Raw genomic sequence first — 19,003 nt, 5'->3', positions numbered from 1 at the left:
AATAGACGCCATTCACCACCCTGACAACCAGGGACAATAGAGGCAAGACACGCAGGTCCACAAAGAGCGAGTCAACCTGTCTGAACACATCAGGCCGTCCTCGCCACCCGCTTCCACGCAGCGGCTTCTCCCCGTCGAGATGACTTCAGGTGATATCATGTTTCTAGACGGCTACAGTTTTCTTTGCCTCCACTTGTTTTGAAACAAGATGTCAGGTTGAAATCATGAGTCGTGTTACTGAGGTTACATGCATCAGGCCAGAAGTGCAGTAACTATTGTTGAGGGTAGTTGGCTGTACGGCTTCCTGAAGGCAACACCAGCCTGTCGGCCCTGAAGGCAAAACCTTGTGGAATCCAGTAAAGGAAAGTTTTTTTGTGAACTTAATCCCAGTTTAACTCTGTAAATCGAAGAGATGGAGCAGAGTGAGCATAACGTCAACATTTTTTGCCTGTGGCTAAAATCTTGTGAGGTTGTTACATTAGGCCTGGAGGTCTCTCTGCTGGATTACTGAAAGTAGTTCACTCTTACTACAACAACAGCTAAAGAACGAAAAATCGAATGTTTAACTTGACCTTTGACTTCACACCAGCCACCACCACAGAAGTGACTGCATCAGGATATCTGCAGCTACACTTAAACTCATAAAGAAAGACTTATAACTTCATTTTACAGGTTAAATTCATTAGGAGACTGGAAGAGTAAAAATTCAATAAAACTGAAGTTGAATTTATTAATCAATAAACAGTTACATCGTGGCCCAGGTTCAAGCTAAATAAGTCAGATTTCACATGCTTCATAAAAAACAACCCACAAATCAGCTGGTGGCTCTGATTTGCCAGAGACATTCCTCTCTCATACCTCTATGTACTGTGCACGTCAGTGGCCATGTGTGTTTCCTCTAGAGGTTTCATGTCAGTTTCTGTCTGTGTGTTAGTTAGGGAGGATGGCCGACCAGGGAGGACATGGAGTGTCTGAAGGAGGACAGAGGTCTGAAGATGGGAGACGTCCATCCTGAGCTCTGGACGTATGAAAGGTCTGGTGTCACTGGTGTTCCCTGGAAACGACTGGAAGAGGAGAGATGAGCAACATGATCAACCAATCAGAGATAAACCCCACTGGTTTATTAAAGAAGATTTAAAAATAAAAATGCCCTCAATTACCTATGAAGAAGAAATAGCTTGTATTAGTTCATATTTTAGTACTTTCTAACTTTCCTACCATATCACATTTACAGAAAGGCAGAACTTTATGATTTTTAAGATGTATCCGGAAATAGAATCATAATCATTTTTAAATTATTTGTTAAAGATATTAAATAGACAGACACAAAAATGTATTTTATGAGATTATTCACCTGACTGTCGCAGAGCGAGCAGAGTGGTTGGCCAATGTGTTCTGATTGGATGATCTGTGAGAGACGGAGCCTAAATATGACACACAAAGTAGATTGATGATAAATCCATAACAAACAATACAATAAAATGGTTTGATAAATACAAAACATATTTTGGGGTCTTTATCGGCTCATGTGTCACGTTTTATTTGGAAAAGCCTCCAAGAAGACAAGATAAATGGGTGAATCATCTTTCAGAGTAATTAGTAGCTCCTATTTTCCCCTTCACACAGACTTACAGGTTGTTACATAACAGGGACATGTACTCAACCTCTGCTGTGAAGAGTAGAATAAGAAATGTCACATGTTGCAATGGCTGCAGCTAAGCCTTTAAATAGCCCAATCATTCTGATGCAGGTAAAAAATTGCGGTATTCTTCAAAATGATACTTACTCAACGAAACACAACAGATATAGTGAGAATCTACACTTGGAGTGAGGCTAATAGCATTTCAGGGCTGTCACCTAACTCATCCACCATAACTGAGGTCAAATCCCTTAAGAGACTTACTCAGGAACTCAGCCTGTGTAATCCCAAACAAAACATCTGACAACATCTGCATTAGTTTAATCACTGTGGGTGGTCAGTGTTCGTGTCTGTAACCTCCAAACGAAGGTCGGGACTCCCAGATGATTTTGTGAGATGTTTACAGTGCGATTAATCCGTGTCTGTATGATTCCTCAAAAGTACATTTAGTACGAGCCATTAATATCACGCCTGTGTACACATTGAGCGGGGAGGGAAGTGAAACCACAAATCCACACGATACTGGTACGATGCCCTTTGCATTGACGTAAAAGAAGCAGATAGTCTTTCCAGAGACAGAGTAATAGCGAAAACAGATACACAGTTACAGCCAACACACACAGACTGCATTTCTCTTTATAGTTAACAAGTACACTTTTATGACAGGTGGAGCAAAGCGCTTACCCATGCGTTCAGCCTGTGGAGGACTGATTAATGACAGTCGAGGTCCAGTCTTCGGCTGAAAGATAGAGAGACAGAGGGAAACGGCACAAATCAAGACTTTTAATTTGCTTCTTCCTGTCAGTTCTTTTTATTTTTCCACTACTACTGAAATAAATCCAATCCCAAGATGCGGTGTGAGAGCTTATATGTTACAGGAGATTATACAAAAAGCAGATATGGACATCAACGTTTGGCGATATAATTGAACTTACCTTCCTGAACAGGCTTCTCTCATCCACCTCCAGGTTTTCGGTGCTACACGACAGGAAGGCACACTTCATTAGTCTTGGTTCTATTGGCTGAACACTGCAGTGGTATCTGAACTCCTGTTATCCAACCTAAAGATCTGCAGGATTTCAGTCCACGTGGCTTAACTTGGCTTTGGTGAAACTCAAATTGAAATCTAAGTCACCTTATACTTATTAATGCAGTATTTTAAAGGGCACCCAAATAAAATGAATAAATTATCACTATTATACAAATCACATTGAGCTGTGTTTAAAAACAGTCTTGCCAGCCCAACATTATCTTTTGCAATGGGTTGAATTCACCCTGCAGGTAATTTTCCAAATAAGATTAATATCCGCAGCAGAAAACCTTAAGTCCCAGCGGATGAAACAACATTTATACCATTACATTCTGGCAGCCAATTAATCCTGTGTCAACGGTGTCTCGGAGACCTGACAGGGATTCCTGACTAAACCAAAGAAACCGTAGCTTATTCAGGTGTGTGTGTGTAGATGGACGAAGGGCAGGGCAAAGCTATACAGAAGCTTAAGCTAACACAAGCCACCATGGGCTGAACCCAGGTTATAGCTTGTTTACACTGTTAAATACCTCCTACATTCTCTCTCCTTAAAGAGCTGAGAGACAAAAAAAAGGCAGAGTAAAAAAACAGAGCTTCAGACAAGGTGTCGAGAGCCGAACAGAGGAGACGAGGGTTGATAGAATGAAGAGGGGGAGTGAAAAATGAGAGGTTCAGTACTCACACGTTCGTGGACGAGGAGTGCCGTGAGAGGCAGATGGGGGAGTTATATGGGATCTGCAACACTAACAGCAAAAATGTAATTAATACAGAAGCTACTACACTATAATCGATGAAGACACATTAGGTGAAAGATTGAGTCTGGCCGAGTTGAATCAGGGTCATCAAAGTTTCACCTTTTTGTACCACTTGCCTGTTCAGGGTGTTTAAGATTAATACCACAAAGACTGATGCATGTGTGTCATTAACCTGTGGGATTACTTACCTGGATTGTGTCCATGTGGCGTATGAGAACTGTGACTCATTTGAGACACTGATGAAGCTCTGACACTGGATGAGAAGAGAAACATCCCTGAATCATCGGTTTGAACAAGACAAAAGTCACAGATGCCTCAGACACAGTTGGAGCTAGTGTTGAATGACAGAAGAGGACCTGAGCAGGACTGACATATGATTTAGTGAAAATCATCTTTGAATACTCATCAACGAGGGTCCCTTCCCCAGAAGTTCAAAAAAACAATTGGTTCACAATATATTTTTCTGGCCATCTGCAAAAAAACTCCACTTTCCCTTTAAACTCATTCAGTTTGGACTTGCTGAATCCGAACTGGAGTGAATGTGCCAAGAGTGACACCTGGTGAGAGGTGAAGCATAACAGTCAGCTCTTTGTAAACTTTTTAAACTAAAATGCCAAATCAAACAAGTCCAAACTCCAAGATCTAATTCCAAATCCTTCAAAACTTTTACTGCCCTCATAGATCCAGATTTTGTCTGTTTTTTCCATCTGTTTATTTTGCAAGAATTAGAAACACTGATCCAGGAACATTCCCTACGACTCCTGATATTGTACGATTATCATAGGTGAATTAAGGAAGACTAAAAATAATTTAAATATGGGAAATTAAACAACAGTCAAATGCTTGTAGGTAAACTCCTTGGATAATTGAACATTTTTCTGGATGGTTTTGTTTGTGGAACTATAAAACACAAGTTGATTACCCTGCACAGTGGCTGTTAAAGAAGTACAACTCACCGGTTACAGATCAAATTTACAAGCAACCATCTGTTTGCTCTCAAACTATTAAATCGATTTATACATTTTTAAAACAGATGGCATGAGTTACTTATCTTTTTTAATAGAAGATCAGTATGTGTGTATATCTACTCTATGTACTGTACCTCTGATGCTGAAGACAGTTTTCTAGTTTTGCGATGTAGGCACTTTGTTCATTCAGCTTCCTTTAAAGGGAAAATAAATTACAAATAAATTAAAAATCTGCCACATTTTCACCCACATTCAATTTAGAAATCTGTATAAAATTGTATTTATAACTTACTTTGTCATCTGCTGCATTTCCTGTTTCATCTTGACCAATGCGTCTTCTAATTTCTCATTCTGTTATTGATTAAAATGGTTAAAGATGCTCACAGCTGGACTGCACCTCAGGAAAATATAGTCATTACCATTATCTGCCATTTGAAGAAATGCCTCTCACCCTTTGCTGGTAGTGAGTCAACAGTCTCTTCTGATGTCTCGCCTGGAACATTATAACCTGAGAGGAGAGGAAACACTTTCATGTCTGAAAATACATAAAGATATATAACTCTACAAAAACAGCCAGTTGAAGATGTTGATGCAGCTTTAATAAAAGTTACTGAGACAAGAGAGAAAATGAACAAACTTTGCTGATTTCCGTCAAGTGCTTGGTTGCCAACACATTGACGTCAGAAAACAAGGCTTTAACCTCCGAGCTGCTCTGAAACAGACATTTCACACGACTGTAATGACATCATGGTTCTAAATTGATATCCATCTGTTCAATTAAGTGTAATGCTATTCAACTCAGACAGCTACACAACCACACAATGACGCAATTGGATTTGAAGAAAGAAGCTTACTTTGTCAGAGAGAGGTGACACTTGGCAGTTGATATTGCATATTAAACATTTTCCTTGTGTGCCTGCAATTAAAATTAAAAAAAGCAAATAAATAAAATGCACAATCTTAGCAGGATGGTAGCTAATAGCAGATTTGTGGAAACTGAATCAAGTACATAACCAACAAAATGGGGTTTTAAAATGTTTATCCCCTGAATCTAACAGTGACAAACTGGGTCAATAGACTTGTGGTTTATGAATATGAAAGTCACCACATCCAAGATTGAATCTAAGGATATGATGAGCAGTACTTCTACTCTCTTCTGTATAATAGCGTTGCTCTCTAATTGGAGCAAGTTAACCTTTAAATATTTGGTCTCCGTCATCATCATTTATCTTATTCAAAAATGTGATTTCAGTAATGATGCCACTGTGCAACAATTTCTTGTCGTTCCTTTTTATATAGATTTAGTCTTTTATTCTATCTGTCCTCACTTTTGTAAATGTTGTGTTACATACTGTCCCTTGTACTTCTCTGTTTCCCATTTGAAAGTGTTCGAGAGCCCCTTTGAAAACGACACAATACATCTCAAGGGGATTATCCTAAGACAATATATTTCTATAGAGGCCTAGGAAAATATCTAAATTTTAAGAAATAGAAAGGCTCTTTGGGGAAAAGTTAAGTTGAGCCCTCCTGTCTGAAGTTATACTGGTGTAAAAGTGAGTGGATCCAATGTGTAGTATCACTCCCAACCCAACAGATGTCTCTGTCTCATCATGCTTCCACCTGCACGGAGCTGCAGACATGGCCGTGCACACTGGGTCTCAGGTCAACTCACCTTTCTGGAAACACACACTGCAGATGACGTGACCACATGTCGTCAGAGCCAATTTCCTGTCGGCACCGGGGGGGAGGAAGCAGCAGTTGCAGCAGATCCAGAAAGACATTGAAACTCCTGCAGAACACAATGGCAGCATTCGATAGTTGTACTTTTCAATCCTGATCTCTTACCTTCACCAGTGAATCAGATCTGACCCCAGTCTAAACATAAACCAGTTGACTGGGGCCTGAACATAACCTGGGAGGAGAGACGCCATTTTAGGTGGAAGCAAACTGAAGGGGGGAACAAAAGTTGTCACAACACCTGCTGAGGAAGAACTCACTGTTTATGTGTGAGCTTGTTAACTAAGCTTCATTTAAACATGCTATGCTGTTTTTCTAACAGTGCATTAAGACTTCATAGCAACTTATCCACCAGCTCGGCCCTTATAACTGTCAATTACATGTGTATTAGCTTCACTGCTCAAGCTAGCTCTGTAGGTAGGGAAGCTAAATGCTAACGTACCCATGTTAATGGTAAATAAGGCTCCACAGAGGCGATGCTATCAGGTCCGCACCAGTAGTTAGTTGTTTTATATATGATCTTACCTGCTCTCTATCGATGAATGATGGAAAAGCAGGGTCGCATCTCATCGATAATAAATCTCCTTTAGCCTCTAGCAGCTAGCACGTCAGTTTAGCTGCTAGCTAATCGTAGCCTGTGTGCTAAGGCCTCACCTGACATGGCTGTGGCTGCAGGACACTTTCAGATGGAGGTAAGTTATTATTGAGAATAAAATGAAAAGAGGCGTATATGCAAAACAGCTGTTCAAACTTTATTGAAATTGCAGAAGTCTGGTTATTAAGTTTTTTAACATTGTGTATGTTTGCTCATTAAGGAGTTAGATAACCATGATTATTATAACATGTCCAAACTTGAACTCTTACTAAAGTATAATACAATGCTATACATGTACATGGTGAAAGAGATTTATATATAATAATGTCTATAATGCATTCCCTATAGAGGTATAAATGGATTTTCTCCACATGTTGCATCCATTTATTGTTTACATGCACAATTTTTACTCTATTTCCTGTAATCATCAGACCATATGTTTGGCAGATGGAGAGTTTTTAATTGTTACAGTATTTCTGGCCATGAATCGTCCTTTCTGCAGGTTATTAGAAGCACTGGAGCATGTGTGGGGGAGATCTGTACAGCAGGTACAGCGGTGACGGGGTCAGAGGTCACACCAGCTTCTTGGCAATGAAGAATGCCTTGAGTCGTTTCATCTGCCAGAAACCGACTGTGAGCAGAATGGACGTCTGCACCACGGCCCACCACAGCACTTTCCTGTTGGTGGTCTCACTGATGTGTCGAAACACCTCCTCTTTCTCCTGAGTCGCAGCAGACGAGACAAAAGATGGAGGGTGAACACACATTGAGTCTGGATGTTTTGATAATACTGCAGAAAAAGACTTCTCATTTACCCTCTGGTACTCCTGCTGTCTGCTGATGTACATCATCTGATTCACAAGGTGTCTGAGGCTGTTCTCCAGTGTCTCCATGTTGTCTTTGGTCTTGTCAGTAACGGGTTCAATCGAGTGCTCTCCCATCTGAACGTCCACATGTAGCTTCTGTTCAGCACAGTGGGGAAGAGATAAAGATATTATTCTCTTATTCTCTCTTGTGAAAATGTCCTGTTTTCCCAAAAGGTTTCAATTAAATTCTGAACACTTCAGGACCTTAAGATTTTTACTGGACTGTCACATGACATAAGATGGTGCTTCCTGATGAGGTTTTAGGCTTATTACCTTTTAAATTTAAGCTGTGTCTTTTTGTGACCCCTTATTAAGATTAAGATTAAGATACATGTATTTATCCCAAATAGCAGTGGGCAGCCATGTACAGTGCCCGGGGAGCAGATGTTGGGGGAGTAAGGTGCCTTGCTCAGGGGCACTAGACAGTGGGGTAGGCAATATTCTCTTGGATTTTTAGACGGATCCAAGTGGTGTCCATTCAGGAAGTTTTTCTGCCACTAGTCCACCGTACTAATTGACTGGTGACTTATTGTTTACGGTCCAGATTTATGATGGCAAAAATAAGGGAATACCGTGATCGTGTAATCGGGGGAAGGCAGATTTTTTATTTCATATTAATGTCTATCTGCACACAATTCACAGAAAATACTCAACATTGTATAATGTTCTTTTATCTTTTTTAAATTGTGTGTGTGTGTATCCACAGAGCTCACCAGTCGTTCTCCAGCAAAGACAGAGAACCTGGTGGAGTTGCTTTGGAAGCAAAGGTAGTGCTGACCAGAGGCATGAGCTGTGAAGGTGAATTTACCAAATTTACCAAAGCGCTTGGTCATCACAACCTAGAGAGAAGGAAACCTGCTGTTAGACCAACATCTCTTCAGGTACGAGTCAACAAAATGGATACGTGGTTATTAATATGTATGAATTATTCTTATCAATCAAACCATGCTGCACGTTATCCTTGTTTTAGTGTAGTGTGAGTTCAGTACCTCCTGGTTTGGGTCTCTGATTGTCACAGTGGCACCAAAGTGGGGGGAGTTGTGGAGCGACCTCATATCCCAAGGCTCCAACAAGAAATAACCTAAACGTAAGAGACATTCACACATGTGTGCTTAGACATACTATATGTGCACAAACACTTAGTTGTTGTCAATTCGTTGTATAAGTACTTGTACTGTGCAATGACAATAAGGTTGAATCTAATCTATCAAGGACAAGATTTTAACTTTTATGAGGGAATGGACTGTATCGATATATACATTCATCACAATGTTAATAAAGTACAGAAACATTTCACCTATTCACTTATTGTAGGTCTGATTCCACTTTATACATTTCTATGTCAAATGTTATTGTTGAGGAAGAAATCTGTTTTCATGATGTGCATGTAACAGTTGTGTGTGATTCAATATTCACATTGAACTTCACAATACACCTATTAAAACATAATTCCACATTCGTTGTTCCTGTTTGAAGTTCAGGAGGCGTATTCCCTCTCCAGGACTCACCGGTCACCAGCGTGTCCTCTGGAATCTCCTCAATGATGCACTTTTCCTCCTGTTCTCCCAGATCAAAATACATCGCAGTGGCCAGCATCAGGTAACACTGGAGCAGAAAGCCAATGCCTCGAAAACCCATTTTCAGCAAACAATGAGCTATTAGATTACAATACACTTGACACCGACCAAATGTTTGGCCTGTACCTCTGATCTTTTTTTTCTCTTAAGCGTATTGCAAATGCTAGTTTTGAGGTTTGTTTCATGGACTACAGCCAAACAGCCATTTGCTAAGGCAGATATTTACAGTGGAGGGCTGCAGTATAGTGTGAGAGAGTGTGAGAAATTCACAGGTGCTGTTTTGTGTGACGAGACATTCCCGTCGGGTTGTGACTGGTTAACCTGGGAGCCAATAGCCACGTATCTGTGACAAGTTATTGATTGGATCTAGCAACTTGCACCAGATACAGAATAATCAGCAGTGACTTCTGTGTGGTCACATCGACATGGCATGGGAATTCATAAACCTTTCTGGGAGATGCAATGTTTTTGTTGGCCTTAAACAGCAACTATCTACCATTTAGAATATTATTGTAAGAACTTGCATTTCTCATGCGTCTATAGTGTGTGAAAATGTGAACATTTAACTGACCATGTCAATATCACCATCACAAATAAGTTTCTTACTCCTTGAGGATTCTCTTGTCCTTTTTGAAAATGCGATGTTCAACTTTTAACCTCTTATAAAGCAGTGGAGATTCCCAGTGTTACCGTGACTGTTGCTACAATACAGAGGAGAAATTGAGTGGAAAATGTAATCCAGACCATTACATCCAATAGTTGCCATATGCCTGCCCTACATCAGGTCACTTATAACGTAAACCCCAACACGCCCACACACAGAATGAAACCTTCTCGTATTTAACAGCTGCAAAAGTTATCATCTCCTAAGTAAGCAAAGAGTCCGATTTCCCTCTCCTCCCACACCTCAGTAGTTTCACAGAAAGTGTGAATGCGACTGTACCTGCCAATAAAAGAAAGGAGAGACACTCCAGCTTTGTAGAAACCAACCGCTGTGTCTGGCCTGACCCTGAAGCAGTGGCACTACTTATTGTGCAGTGGCATTGCAGTAGTTTAAACCTGATATTTTCACATTTTGCTGCATCTGTTTTTCCACTAATTGCACACTACGGCTCTTTCACATTAATGGGGTTTGCTCCTTCACTGTCTCTGTCACTCTGTGAGTGTGGGCGGGGCCAGGGCCTGTTTGTGTGAGCGTAAAACTCTGTCTCACTCCGTCTTCCGACACAGATTTGAGATGATAGAAGCGACTCCCTAACTCGCTAAAATGCTGCTGCTGTTCTTATGTATAATGGGGACAGTCACAGGAAAAGGCACATCTTAAGGGGCAGATTCCTCCTTTTTATGAATTTATATCGGATCATTTAAAAGTATATCGATTTTAAAATAATTTCTTATATTTATCAGCTGCACATGAAACCAGTTTGAGCGTTTGCATTTGTGACATTGCGCATTCTCCAGCTTGGAGAGCCCTTATAAAATGGTTTATTGAGGCCATAAAGGGATGCACATGGTCAGCAGCTATACTCAGATTGATAATGGCCCTCAAACGATGAGTGATTGGTTTTGAGGGACCCAAGGTGAGTCTGCTCCACACCATTGCACCACTACCAGCCGGAACTGTTGACCCAAGGCAGGTTGTGCTCATGCATTTTTGCTGTTCCTGGCAAATTCTGATCCCACCATCTTTGTGTGTGTCAGCAGAAATTTATATTCATATGACCAGGTTGCATTTTTCCAGTTTTCAGCTCTCTACTTTTGGTGAACCCACTGTGGCTTCAGAAATATACATGGGCTCTTCTGCTCACCACATGGGCTCTTCTGCTCACCACAGCAGCACAAACTACTCTGGCTATTCTTCCCTGACCTCTCTCATCAACAAGTTGTTTGCATTGGAAGAACTGCTGTTTCAGCAGTTTCAGAAACCAGGCTCTCTGGCACCAGCAGACTTGCCATGGTCAAAGTCACTGAGATCAAATAACTGATGCCAAATAACTGGTTTAATTACATTACTATATGGATAAGCAGGTGTGATGTTGTTTCCTTCTGAGGACACTTCAGCAGTTTATGTTTCTCTTGAACATATCAAGACTAATTCTGAGCAACCTGGATGACACAATGGTAAATCCCTTTTCTGAGGATGTGGACGCCCAGAGATTCTTCATCTCATAAGATTCAGGACACACTCTGAAGTCTTAGCTGATGAAAATGTTGTTGAGTAAAAGCCAGAACCTGGATCTGCTCCTCTCCCGTCTCCTGATTCTTTATCTCAGTAATTTTCCTCTGCCCTTGTTATTCCAAACGGAAGGAGCTCCCTCTTGCACCAGATGTTTGGTTCTTATTGCTATTCAATCTGTCATCTGCAGTGTGGTTTCTGCGTTGCTTGGTGGGAAAGGGGGTGGGGTCCTAAGTGATTTTTATCTGTTTCACATATGAAAAAAGAGGTCACTTTACATGCAACTGGTGTCTGCTCTGTCCATTAAAAAGAGACACCAGCGGCATCATGGGATGTGCTGCGCTGGACGTTACAGCACAAAGTGAGCTCTATAAGATTTAATGACTCGTGATCTAAATCAACATTTGTGGAACTTTTTTTTAAATAGTTGGTGTGCACATTTGTCCATTTTATGACCAACACTTCATAAGGACGAGCTGGAGCCAACGCTGGGGCCTGAACCCAGGTCATCCAGTTGAAATCATTTCTCTGTTCACTGAATTTGATCCTGCAGCCCCAGTGTTTGTAACATTACCATGGGAGCCCCGGATGCAATTAAGTCCAAATGTGTGTCTCAGATTTAAAAATCATGTGCTGTAGTAAAGGAGTTGAGTTCATAATATGGAGGAATATACTTCTCATTGTAGGAATCATGTGAAGTTTTAAAATAAATATGCAAATATCAACCTTTCATCGCAAAGATAATCTCTTTATTCAAGAAACAGTTGAGACATTATCTTGAGATGTATTTACACTTTATTGATTCAGACAAAAACGTCTTTTTTTGTACATTTTCAATATTTTTATACCAAACGTATTGTTCTGTTCTGAACTAAGTACCATAATCTGTAACAGTAACATGGAGGACTACACATGTTTACCATCAAATTTGATATACTGTACACAACAGGTTAAAATCCTGTAAATAAATATATCCTTTGTGTTCAGGAAAATAACCACAATGTCTCTCTGTAAACATTATGCTTTTCTTTCTCTCACTTTTCTGCTGGTACTACCTTAGCTAATGGGACTTGAAGCAACATGTTTTCTCAGCGTAGGAGCCGATGTTGGATTTTCTCTTAAGTATTTCTCGGATACAGGGATTTGAGATCTTACGTGTTGTTTGCTTGGATTTGTTTCCAAATCTGTCAGAGCAAAGCTGCTGGGAGGCAAACAACTGTTTGTGATCTTCAGAAATGTCAAAACAAAGCTGATTATAAAGTGAAAATATGTTTTTAGTTCATGGGTAAGTTAATAAAGAAAAGTTGTTCATTCCCCAGACAATTTTGACAAACTGACAAAACTGAATCGGTATCTAATGGCTATATAAAAGTAGCCAAACTACACCTCTGTAGTGCTGACAGATCTGTCAATGTGACATGAGGACGAGACTTTATTGGCAGTCTAGTCTTCCAATTGAACAGTTTGACAGTCACTCTGTACAATTGCCATTTCCACAGAAAGAGGCTGTAGCCAGGGAGGAAAGAAGGGACTCTGGCTCTTCATGTTTATGCCTTACGTGAAGACCTTTTGTTGTTGTTTCTCCGTCTTCGTCCCTTCCTGCCTTTCCTGGACGTCCTATCTTTCTTTTCTCTCCTCTCCTTCCTCTCTTTCTTCTCCCGCCTTCCCTGGCCTAGTCATAAGCAGTTGTCCTGGATGCACTTCCTCTCCCCCTCCAGAAGGGGGCAGGGGGCTCCGTTGTTGGCAGGGTGCATGCGGATGTATCTCGTGCGGTGCTGCACGCCTGCCTCTCCACATTTGCCTTTGCACAAGCCCCAGGGAGACCAGACTGACACCTCACAGTCCAGAGGGGTATCTGCACAGACAGAAGGGGGGGAAAGGGGGGACATCAACATTCTGGGTTTAGATTTTTCATTTTTCACTGTGCTGTGTTTGTGGTGTTGACATTTGTATGTGTATATTTGTGTTTCCTTTTTACAGATTTGAATTTGAAACTGGTGGAATAAGTCATAAGCAGAAAAACCACTGCTCATAAACGTGTATTTGCCTCTTATAAAAGTGAATACAGTAATGAAAGGGTATTCCTGTAAATTGTGGCTTGCTGCGTGTGCAGCTCTTTACGGACCCATTGCTTCTTGTTATAGATTCTTGGCATTGGCTGTGCTGTTGGAGTTACAGTAGGGGAAATAAGTATTCACGTTCCAATTGAGCAATTCACATTAAATTGTGACCAGACATTGGTATCAACTCCTGAATTTCACACATTACAATCCATAAAGTGTCAATTGAACACACTAAGGAAAAGCAGTAAACCAAGTATAACTGATTTCACAACGTTGGCTCGGTTATTGCTTAGAAAAACTTACTCAAGTCTTTATACACATCTAGAAATTATTTGTCACAGAGCTTTAGCACAAGGAACATCTCATGATGTGTTGAGGAAAATAACTTAACCAAGACCTTTACAGTGTGCATGTTACTCTTGACGCACGGTTGAGTGACAGATTTCACGACTCCCAAATGTTACTGTAAGAACCACTGGGGCCATTATCTACAAATGGTAGGAACATTAATTCACACCATGAATTGGCCTTGCACAGGAGCTCCTCACAAAGTATGTGACCAGGGAGTGATGATGGGCAACAGAAGTACAGCCACAGAGCCAAGGGCCACACTCCAGAAAGAGTTGGAGAGAGCTGTACAGTTGTCACAGAGAAATCAATCGGCAACGCACTCCATGCACACTCACTCCATTATAATGCAAAGGCACGATGAAGCATGTTAGAAGCTTGCTAGACAACATTTGGAATGGCCTGTGAGTTACTGGAAGACTTTTTGCAATAATATCACATAACTGATTTGAGAAATGGATCTGCATCAGGCCTTAAAAGTACCAAGTTTGGAGGTAGCAGCGATATGATATCATATGATAACCATGTTATGAAAGGAAAGCTGAATGGAGCCATGAACCGGGTAGTTGTTGAAATTAATCTGATGGCATCCGGCAGGATGATGAAGATGAGACGTGTGTGGACAATGATCCAAAAGAGACTCAATTGGTTCTTGTGGAAGACAGGAACCACTTTCAGTCCACTTTCTTAGAAGATAATACTACAACTTCATTTCTGAATTGCAATGTTACAATTTATTTGTAAGTTTAAACTTCTGGAATTTGTCTTCCTTGCTTTCACCTCTCTTTTCTCCGACATTGTGAACTCACCAGACTACCTCTACCTCAAAGCTGCTGTGAGTTTGTGTACAGGTAATAAGGGTCGCAGAGGTGGTGAGAGGTGAAAGAGTAGAAAAGCAGAATGATGTACGGAAGCTGCACCGATGAACAGACATTCAGAAGGAGAGGTGGAGCATGCAGGTCAAGTTGAGACAGATCTTGGCTTCTCCATTCATCTTGCAGGCCCATTAAAGACGGAGAAGAATAACTTGAGAAGATGCTTTAAGACTCAAAGCTGAGTAACTAAAGCAGGCGATTTGTGAGGTGCAATATTCAAATTGTTTTCCAAGCCCCGAGGAGAAGGAGTAACAGAGACTGGGGGTTTAGTGGAAGGATGAATAGTTGGAGGGTAAGGATGGAGAGTTGGGAGCAGGGCAGGAAACCCCAACACGTCCTTGGCACCTCTCTGTTGTTTGTAGACAGGTTGTCGGGGGAGCAGACATGTGATGCTGAGTCAAACCTTTACAGTCCCTCTGAACTCTGAATCTGATTACCGCAATGTCAGCGCTAATGCCAGGCTGACACGCTATCTGATTCCTATTTTCCGTTTTACCGGTTGAGTCATTTATTTAGACTTTCTGTGGTAACGTGTCCCACTGGAGAACATCAGCCACACACACACAGGTTGTAAGACTATCGCACTGTTGGCTTTACTCTTGTTTGACACACTCCTCATCTTTATTTTTCCAAGCTGTCTTTCTATTTGTTCTTGCATTCAGACTGTTTTACTGTTGCTACTCATCTGTGCAACAGGGAGTCTTAAAACGTAACAGTCTGGGAAGCAACATTAAGTAAATCCAGCTTCAAATCATGGAACCAGGCCTTGTTAAAACACACATGTGCGCATCCTATGTTTGGTCATGACCTAAATCCTGCTTTACATAATTTTTACATATTATTCCTAAAATGCTCTTTCACTTTCTCTGTCTTTTTCTTTCCCCGGTGGAAGCCAGATGTGCCCCTGGCATTTCTTGATGCCCTGCACCCACAAGGCTTCTCTGGTTTCTGGTTGGAAGTAATTGAGTTTGTGTGTGGCCTGTAATGGTTTGCAAATGCGTCCATCTGAGTCAGCAACACACACCGAGTCCCTACTTTTCTGGTAAACCCTCAGTTCGAAACACCTACTTTTTTAATTTAACGTTTCCATTATAAGATTCAGTCAGTTGAAATAAAATGGGGGAAGGCCACTTTAGGTGGAATTTGTGTAGTATTGGATGTAAAGCTGTTTAGCATTATTGCCCTCAGTTGTTGAGTGTGCACATCCTTATGCCCATGTACAATAAAAGCCAATGGGTAAATTACATTAAATTGCCCTTGGTTGTGAATGTAGGTGTGAATGGTTATTTGACTCTTGTCCAGGTTGTATCGTCCTTCTGCCCAATTTGAACTGAGATTGGCTCCAGCCGTACATTTTTTTATTTCTTTTGTAAAGCAAGTTTTTATAGCGGCCCTATTTAAGGCAGGGATTTAACAGTTTTGATGCTCTTCCGAAACCAATTAATCACTTTAATCAAGGTAGTTCAGACTTACTTATGAGGGCCTCTTCAATCTCGTTCCCTGTCGGCAGTTGGTTGGTCTCGGTGGGCAGCTCAGGCAGGCTGATGATCTGATTGTTCTTCTTTATCTTTGTCAGTGTGACCTTGGCGATGGGAGGGAGGTGCTTCACGCGGGGGTAGTAAAAGGAGTTGGCAGGGTGACTCGGGAAGGAGGAGGTGATCTGAGGAGGGGGAAATGTATATTGAAGAATAGTTGATGTTACATGGAAATGTTTTGGTAGAGATCTTTGGTGTCATCACTAAGCAGTTTCTCAGTTTTACCCACCTGTATGATTTTGTCCTGTGGGATGGTTTCATAGTTTGGAGACGAGAAGGTGAATCCGCTGTCCGTACCTGCATCGTATGGGAAAAGCTCTAGAGACACATTGTCTTTCCACTGGTCGCCATCACATAGGTCAACACTGTCCAAACCCACGAACCAGTCAGGGCTCGGAACGATGCGCACGACAAACGACAGCTGCAGATGGAGGAAGAAAAAGCATGGGAAGGAAGATGGAGAGTGGAGGGAGAAAAGGGAGAAAGAAGAGGACATGGGGGTGGGGGAGAGTGAAATATGGAGATAAGGAGAGAGAGGGAAGAAAGACGTGTGGGAAAGAGAAGAGAAAAGTTATTACTTGAAATTTTTAGCAGTTTTGGACAACATCACTCTTGGTAATAAAAAATGTTTTATTGTTGTGACATCCTCAATGGAAATAACCTCACAATATGGTTCACAAGGGCAAATACACAAGTACTCAGACAGCTCAAGTTCAACCCCAGTAGTAATTACTGTCAGGAATGGCAACAATTCCTCTGACCCAGGCCTTGTTCTATATATTGACCTATCAGCAGAAGGCCTCTGACGGCCTGAAGCCCGGCTCCAGACCCGAAGGCAACCAGGTGTTGAGTAACTCACATAGGAGTGCCTGGCGAAGACCTCAAACTCAGTGCTCATCTGGCCCGTTCCTCCCACAACAGCAGGAGCCGACAGGATCCCATAAACACTTTGGATGCGCTCGCCGGCCGCCTCAACTTCCTTCATGAGCGTCCAGGCCTCGCCTTTCTCCGCAAACTCCCTCACTCCATTGCTGGCAAAGTCATTACGCTGCCACATGTGGTAGTCGGTGCTGTGGGTCAAGCCTGGGAGCAGAGAGGAGGAGAGGAAAGGATCAGAGGAGGGCTCAAGTCTGCAATAGTCGGGGTTATGGGTCATTAAGAAACATTTCTACATTTCTATTGATCTGTAAATAGAAACATTCCATTCTGCATTTACCAATAAGGTTTGACCACTGTGCAGGGGGTCGGTAGACAGGATACTGCTTAGGGAAAGCAGCCCGGGACCATTTGCCGGTGAACGTTAGTCTGTACTGGGCCGGTTCAGAGGCCGTGCACATGGGGACATCGGTAGGAACAGGCATTGCCTGAAAGCCTTGGCCCAGTGTCAGCAGTATGACGACCAGATGGGAGAACGCCGCAGCAATGGAGAGGATGTTCCTTGTGGTGTCCATGGTAATGAGCGCCGGGGAGGATGAAGGACCTGGATGAGAAACATTAAAGGGAATACTAATGTCAGGAGAACAGTCAGCAGTATTTTTGAAAGCTGAGTCATCGAGCTGCAAATGAGGGGAAAGGACCGAATAGATTACAATATATGTATGTTTTAATTCTCTTTGCTCTGCTGTTGCTCTGATCCAAGAGGAAATCACTCTTCTGTGAGGTCTCTCATTTTCCTGGAGGATCAGATACATGGCCAAATGAAATGAGAATTTGAGAAAATGGCAAAGTGTGTGGCTGCACCATCTCTGTGGGGCGTGTGAGTCAGAAGAGATGTTTCTCAGTCCTTCCACTGTTTAGCTTCCAGTGTTTTCCTCTTGTAAACTCGAGTTAAACAATGCTTGGTTGATAGGCGGGGTGATCTGGCCTTAATTAAAACACAGTGAGATGTTGTTGTTGTTGCAACCTGATGAGCTCTGCAGTTCTGCCTCACAGAGAATGAAGCTCAGCCAGCTGCCTTTCCTAATGCTGGATACCTCATACATCATCCTCACTATCCTGCAGTCACTTGGTGACTCATCTTGCGACCTCCATGAACTGGTTCAGTAACTCTTCACTGGTGTGGTTCTTCTCTATCTCTGTCTCTCTCTCTCTTTGCAGTATGATTTTAATGCTAATACATTTAAATTTTGTACGTGTACATGACAAACATAAGCACTGAGATAAATGTTATCTTAAAGAATTGCATATGAATTACATCAGTGTCATGCAGTTTGTAAACGAGCAGACTTTCTGTTTATGGACAAATCTTTTCTTAACTATTGTTTAATGCCACGAGAGCTGTTACATGGTGTGTGAACGCATTAAGATCCACTGTTACATGCAAGCTTGGCAGCCTCCTGTCCTACAACAGTCACACAGAATCTCTGTGCTGTTGGTGTGGTGCAGAAACTACTCACTGAATTTGCTCAGGGGTCCAGAGGAATGAAGGGATGCAGCAGATGAGAGGAGAGGTGGAGCTGGTGGAGGTGAAGAGAAGGGGAGAGGAGAGTGGTGGATGTGGCTGTCTGGAAGAGTGACTGCAAAGTTCCAACCTCTCTTTCGCCTATTTATGTCTTTCAGGAGGTCCCCCCCCCCCCTCCTCCTCTTTGTCTCCCCCTTTCTTCATCTCGCTCCCTGCCCCTCCTCAACTTTCTTAACTCTTCCTCTCAGCCTCACTATCTGCCCCCTTCATCCCCTTTGACTTTGGCTCTTCGTCCACCACTCTCCTCCTCCTCCTCCTCTCCCCTACTCTTTTTTAAATACCCCATTAACTGACTTATGTGTTCAGCAGTGCTGGATTCACAGCCAGTTGTCCTGTGCAGAATTTTCTCAATGTCTCTTGGTTAAGTTTTTTGAATTG

At 41.9% G+C, this 19,003-nt stretch overlaps 3 protein-coding genes across 3 annotated transcripts; all 3 read right to left on the bottom strand.

The window, feature by feature from the left end:
* Nucleotides 1-934: 934 nt before the first annotated feature.
* On the bottom strand, nt 935-6,173 carry LOC133959314 (probable E3 SUMO-protein ligase RNF212). The gene is made up of 12 exons (XM_062394433.1): nt 6,065-6,173; nt 5,247-5,308; nt 5,030-5,104; nt 4,844-4,900; nt 4,685-4,743; nt 4,527-4,586; nt 3,613-3,677; nt 3,352-3,412; nt 2,551-2,617; nt 2,324-2,378; nt 1,355-1,424; nt 935-1,064 (listed from the first exon to the last, which is right to left on the bottom strand). Exons 1-12 carry the CDS (start codon nt 6,171-6,173, stop codon nt 935-937), a joined length of 870 nt encoding a protein of 289 aa, XP_062250417.1.
* Nucleotides 6,174-6,860: 687 nt separating this feature from the next.
* si:ch211-255i20.3 (transmembrane emp24 domain-containing protein 11) lies at nt 6,861-9,409 on the bottom strand. The gene is made up of 5 exons (XM_062393747.1): nt 9,099-9,409; nt 8,580-8,671; nt 8,304-8,429; nt 7,540-7,686; nt 6,861-7,446 (listed from the first exon to the last, which is right to left on the bottom strand). The coding sequence occupies exons 1-5, from the start codon at nt 9,226-9,228 to the stop codon at nt 7,297-7,299; spliced, it is 645 nt and encodes a 214-aa protein (XP_062249731.1). The 5' UTR covers nt 9,229-9,409; the 3' UTR covers nt 6,861-7,296.
* A 2,717-nt stretch (nt 9,410-12,126) lies between these two features.
* spon2b (spondin 2b, extracellular matrix protein) lies at nt 12,127-18,718 on the bottom strand. The gene is made up of 6 exons (XM_062393179.1): nt 18,561-18,718; nt 17,381-17,644; nt 17,024-17,247; nt 16,394-16,585; nt 16,103-16,289; nt 12,127-13,198 (listed from the first exon to the last, which is right to left on the bottom strand). The coding sequence occupies exons 2-6, from the start codon at nt 17,613-17,615 to the stop codon at nt 13,020-13,022; spliced, it is 1,017 nt and encodes a 338-aa protein (XP_062249163.1). The 5' UTR covers nt 17,616-17,644; nt 18,561-18,718; the 3' UTR covers nt 12,127-13,019.
* Between the last annotated feature and the right edge of the window lie 285 nt (nt 18,719-19,003).

The sequence above is a fragment of the Platichthys flesus genome, chromosome 8 (genome assembly GCF_949316205.1).
Source record: "Platichthys flesus chromosome 8, fPlaFle2.1, whole genome shotgun sequence".
Lineage (NCBI taxonomy): Eukaryota > Metazoa > Chordata > Actinopteri > Pleuronectiformes > Pleuronectidae > Platichthys > Platichthys flesus.
Note: the sequence above shows the minus strand (reverse complement) of the source record. Positions and strands in the feature narration are given on the sequence as shown.

Excerpts from the sequence above, each read along its gene's own strand:
- LOC133959314 (XM_062394433.1), bottom strand. The coding sequence starts at position 6,173 with ATGTCTTTCTGGATCTGCTGCAACTGCTGCTTCCTCCCCCCCGGTGCC. Across the intron at positions 5,105-5,246 it reads TGTCACCTCTCTCTGACAAA|AGCAGCTCGGAGGTTAAAGC; the intron begins GTAAGCTTCTTT and ends TGTCTGTTTCAG. Across the intron at positions 3,413-3,612 it reads GCCACATGGACACAATCCAG|TGTTGCAGATCCCATATAAC; the intron begins GTAAGTAATCCC and ends TTTTGCTGTTAG.
- si:ch211-255i20.3 (XM_062393747.1), bottom strand. The coding sequence starts at position 9,228 with ATGGGTTTTCGAGGCATTGGCTTTCTGCTCCAGTGTTACCTGATGCTG. Across the intron at positions 8,672-9,098 it reads AGAGGACACGCTGGTGACCG|GTTATTTCTTGTTGGAGCCT; the intron begins GTGAGTCCTGGA and ends TCTTACGTTTAG. Across the intron at positions 7,687-8,303 it reads TCTTTGCTGGAGAACGACTG|AAGCTACATGTGGACGTTCA; the intron begins GTGAGCTCTGTG and ends TGTGCTGAACAG.
- spon2b (XM_062393179.1), bottom strand. The coding sequence starts at position 17,615 with ATGGACACCACAAGGAACATCCTCTCCATTGCTGCGGCGTTCTCCCAT. Across the intron at positions 17,248-17,380 it reads ACAGTGGTCAAACCTTATTG|GCTTGACCCACAGCACCGAC; the intron begins GTAAATGCAGAA and ends CTCTGCTCCCAG. Across the intron at positions 13,199-16,102 it reads GATTGAAGAGGCCCTCATAA|ATACCCCTCTGGACTGTGAG; the intron begins GTAAGTCTGAAC and ends CTGTCTGTGCAG.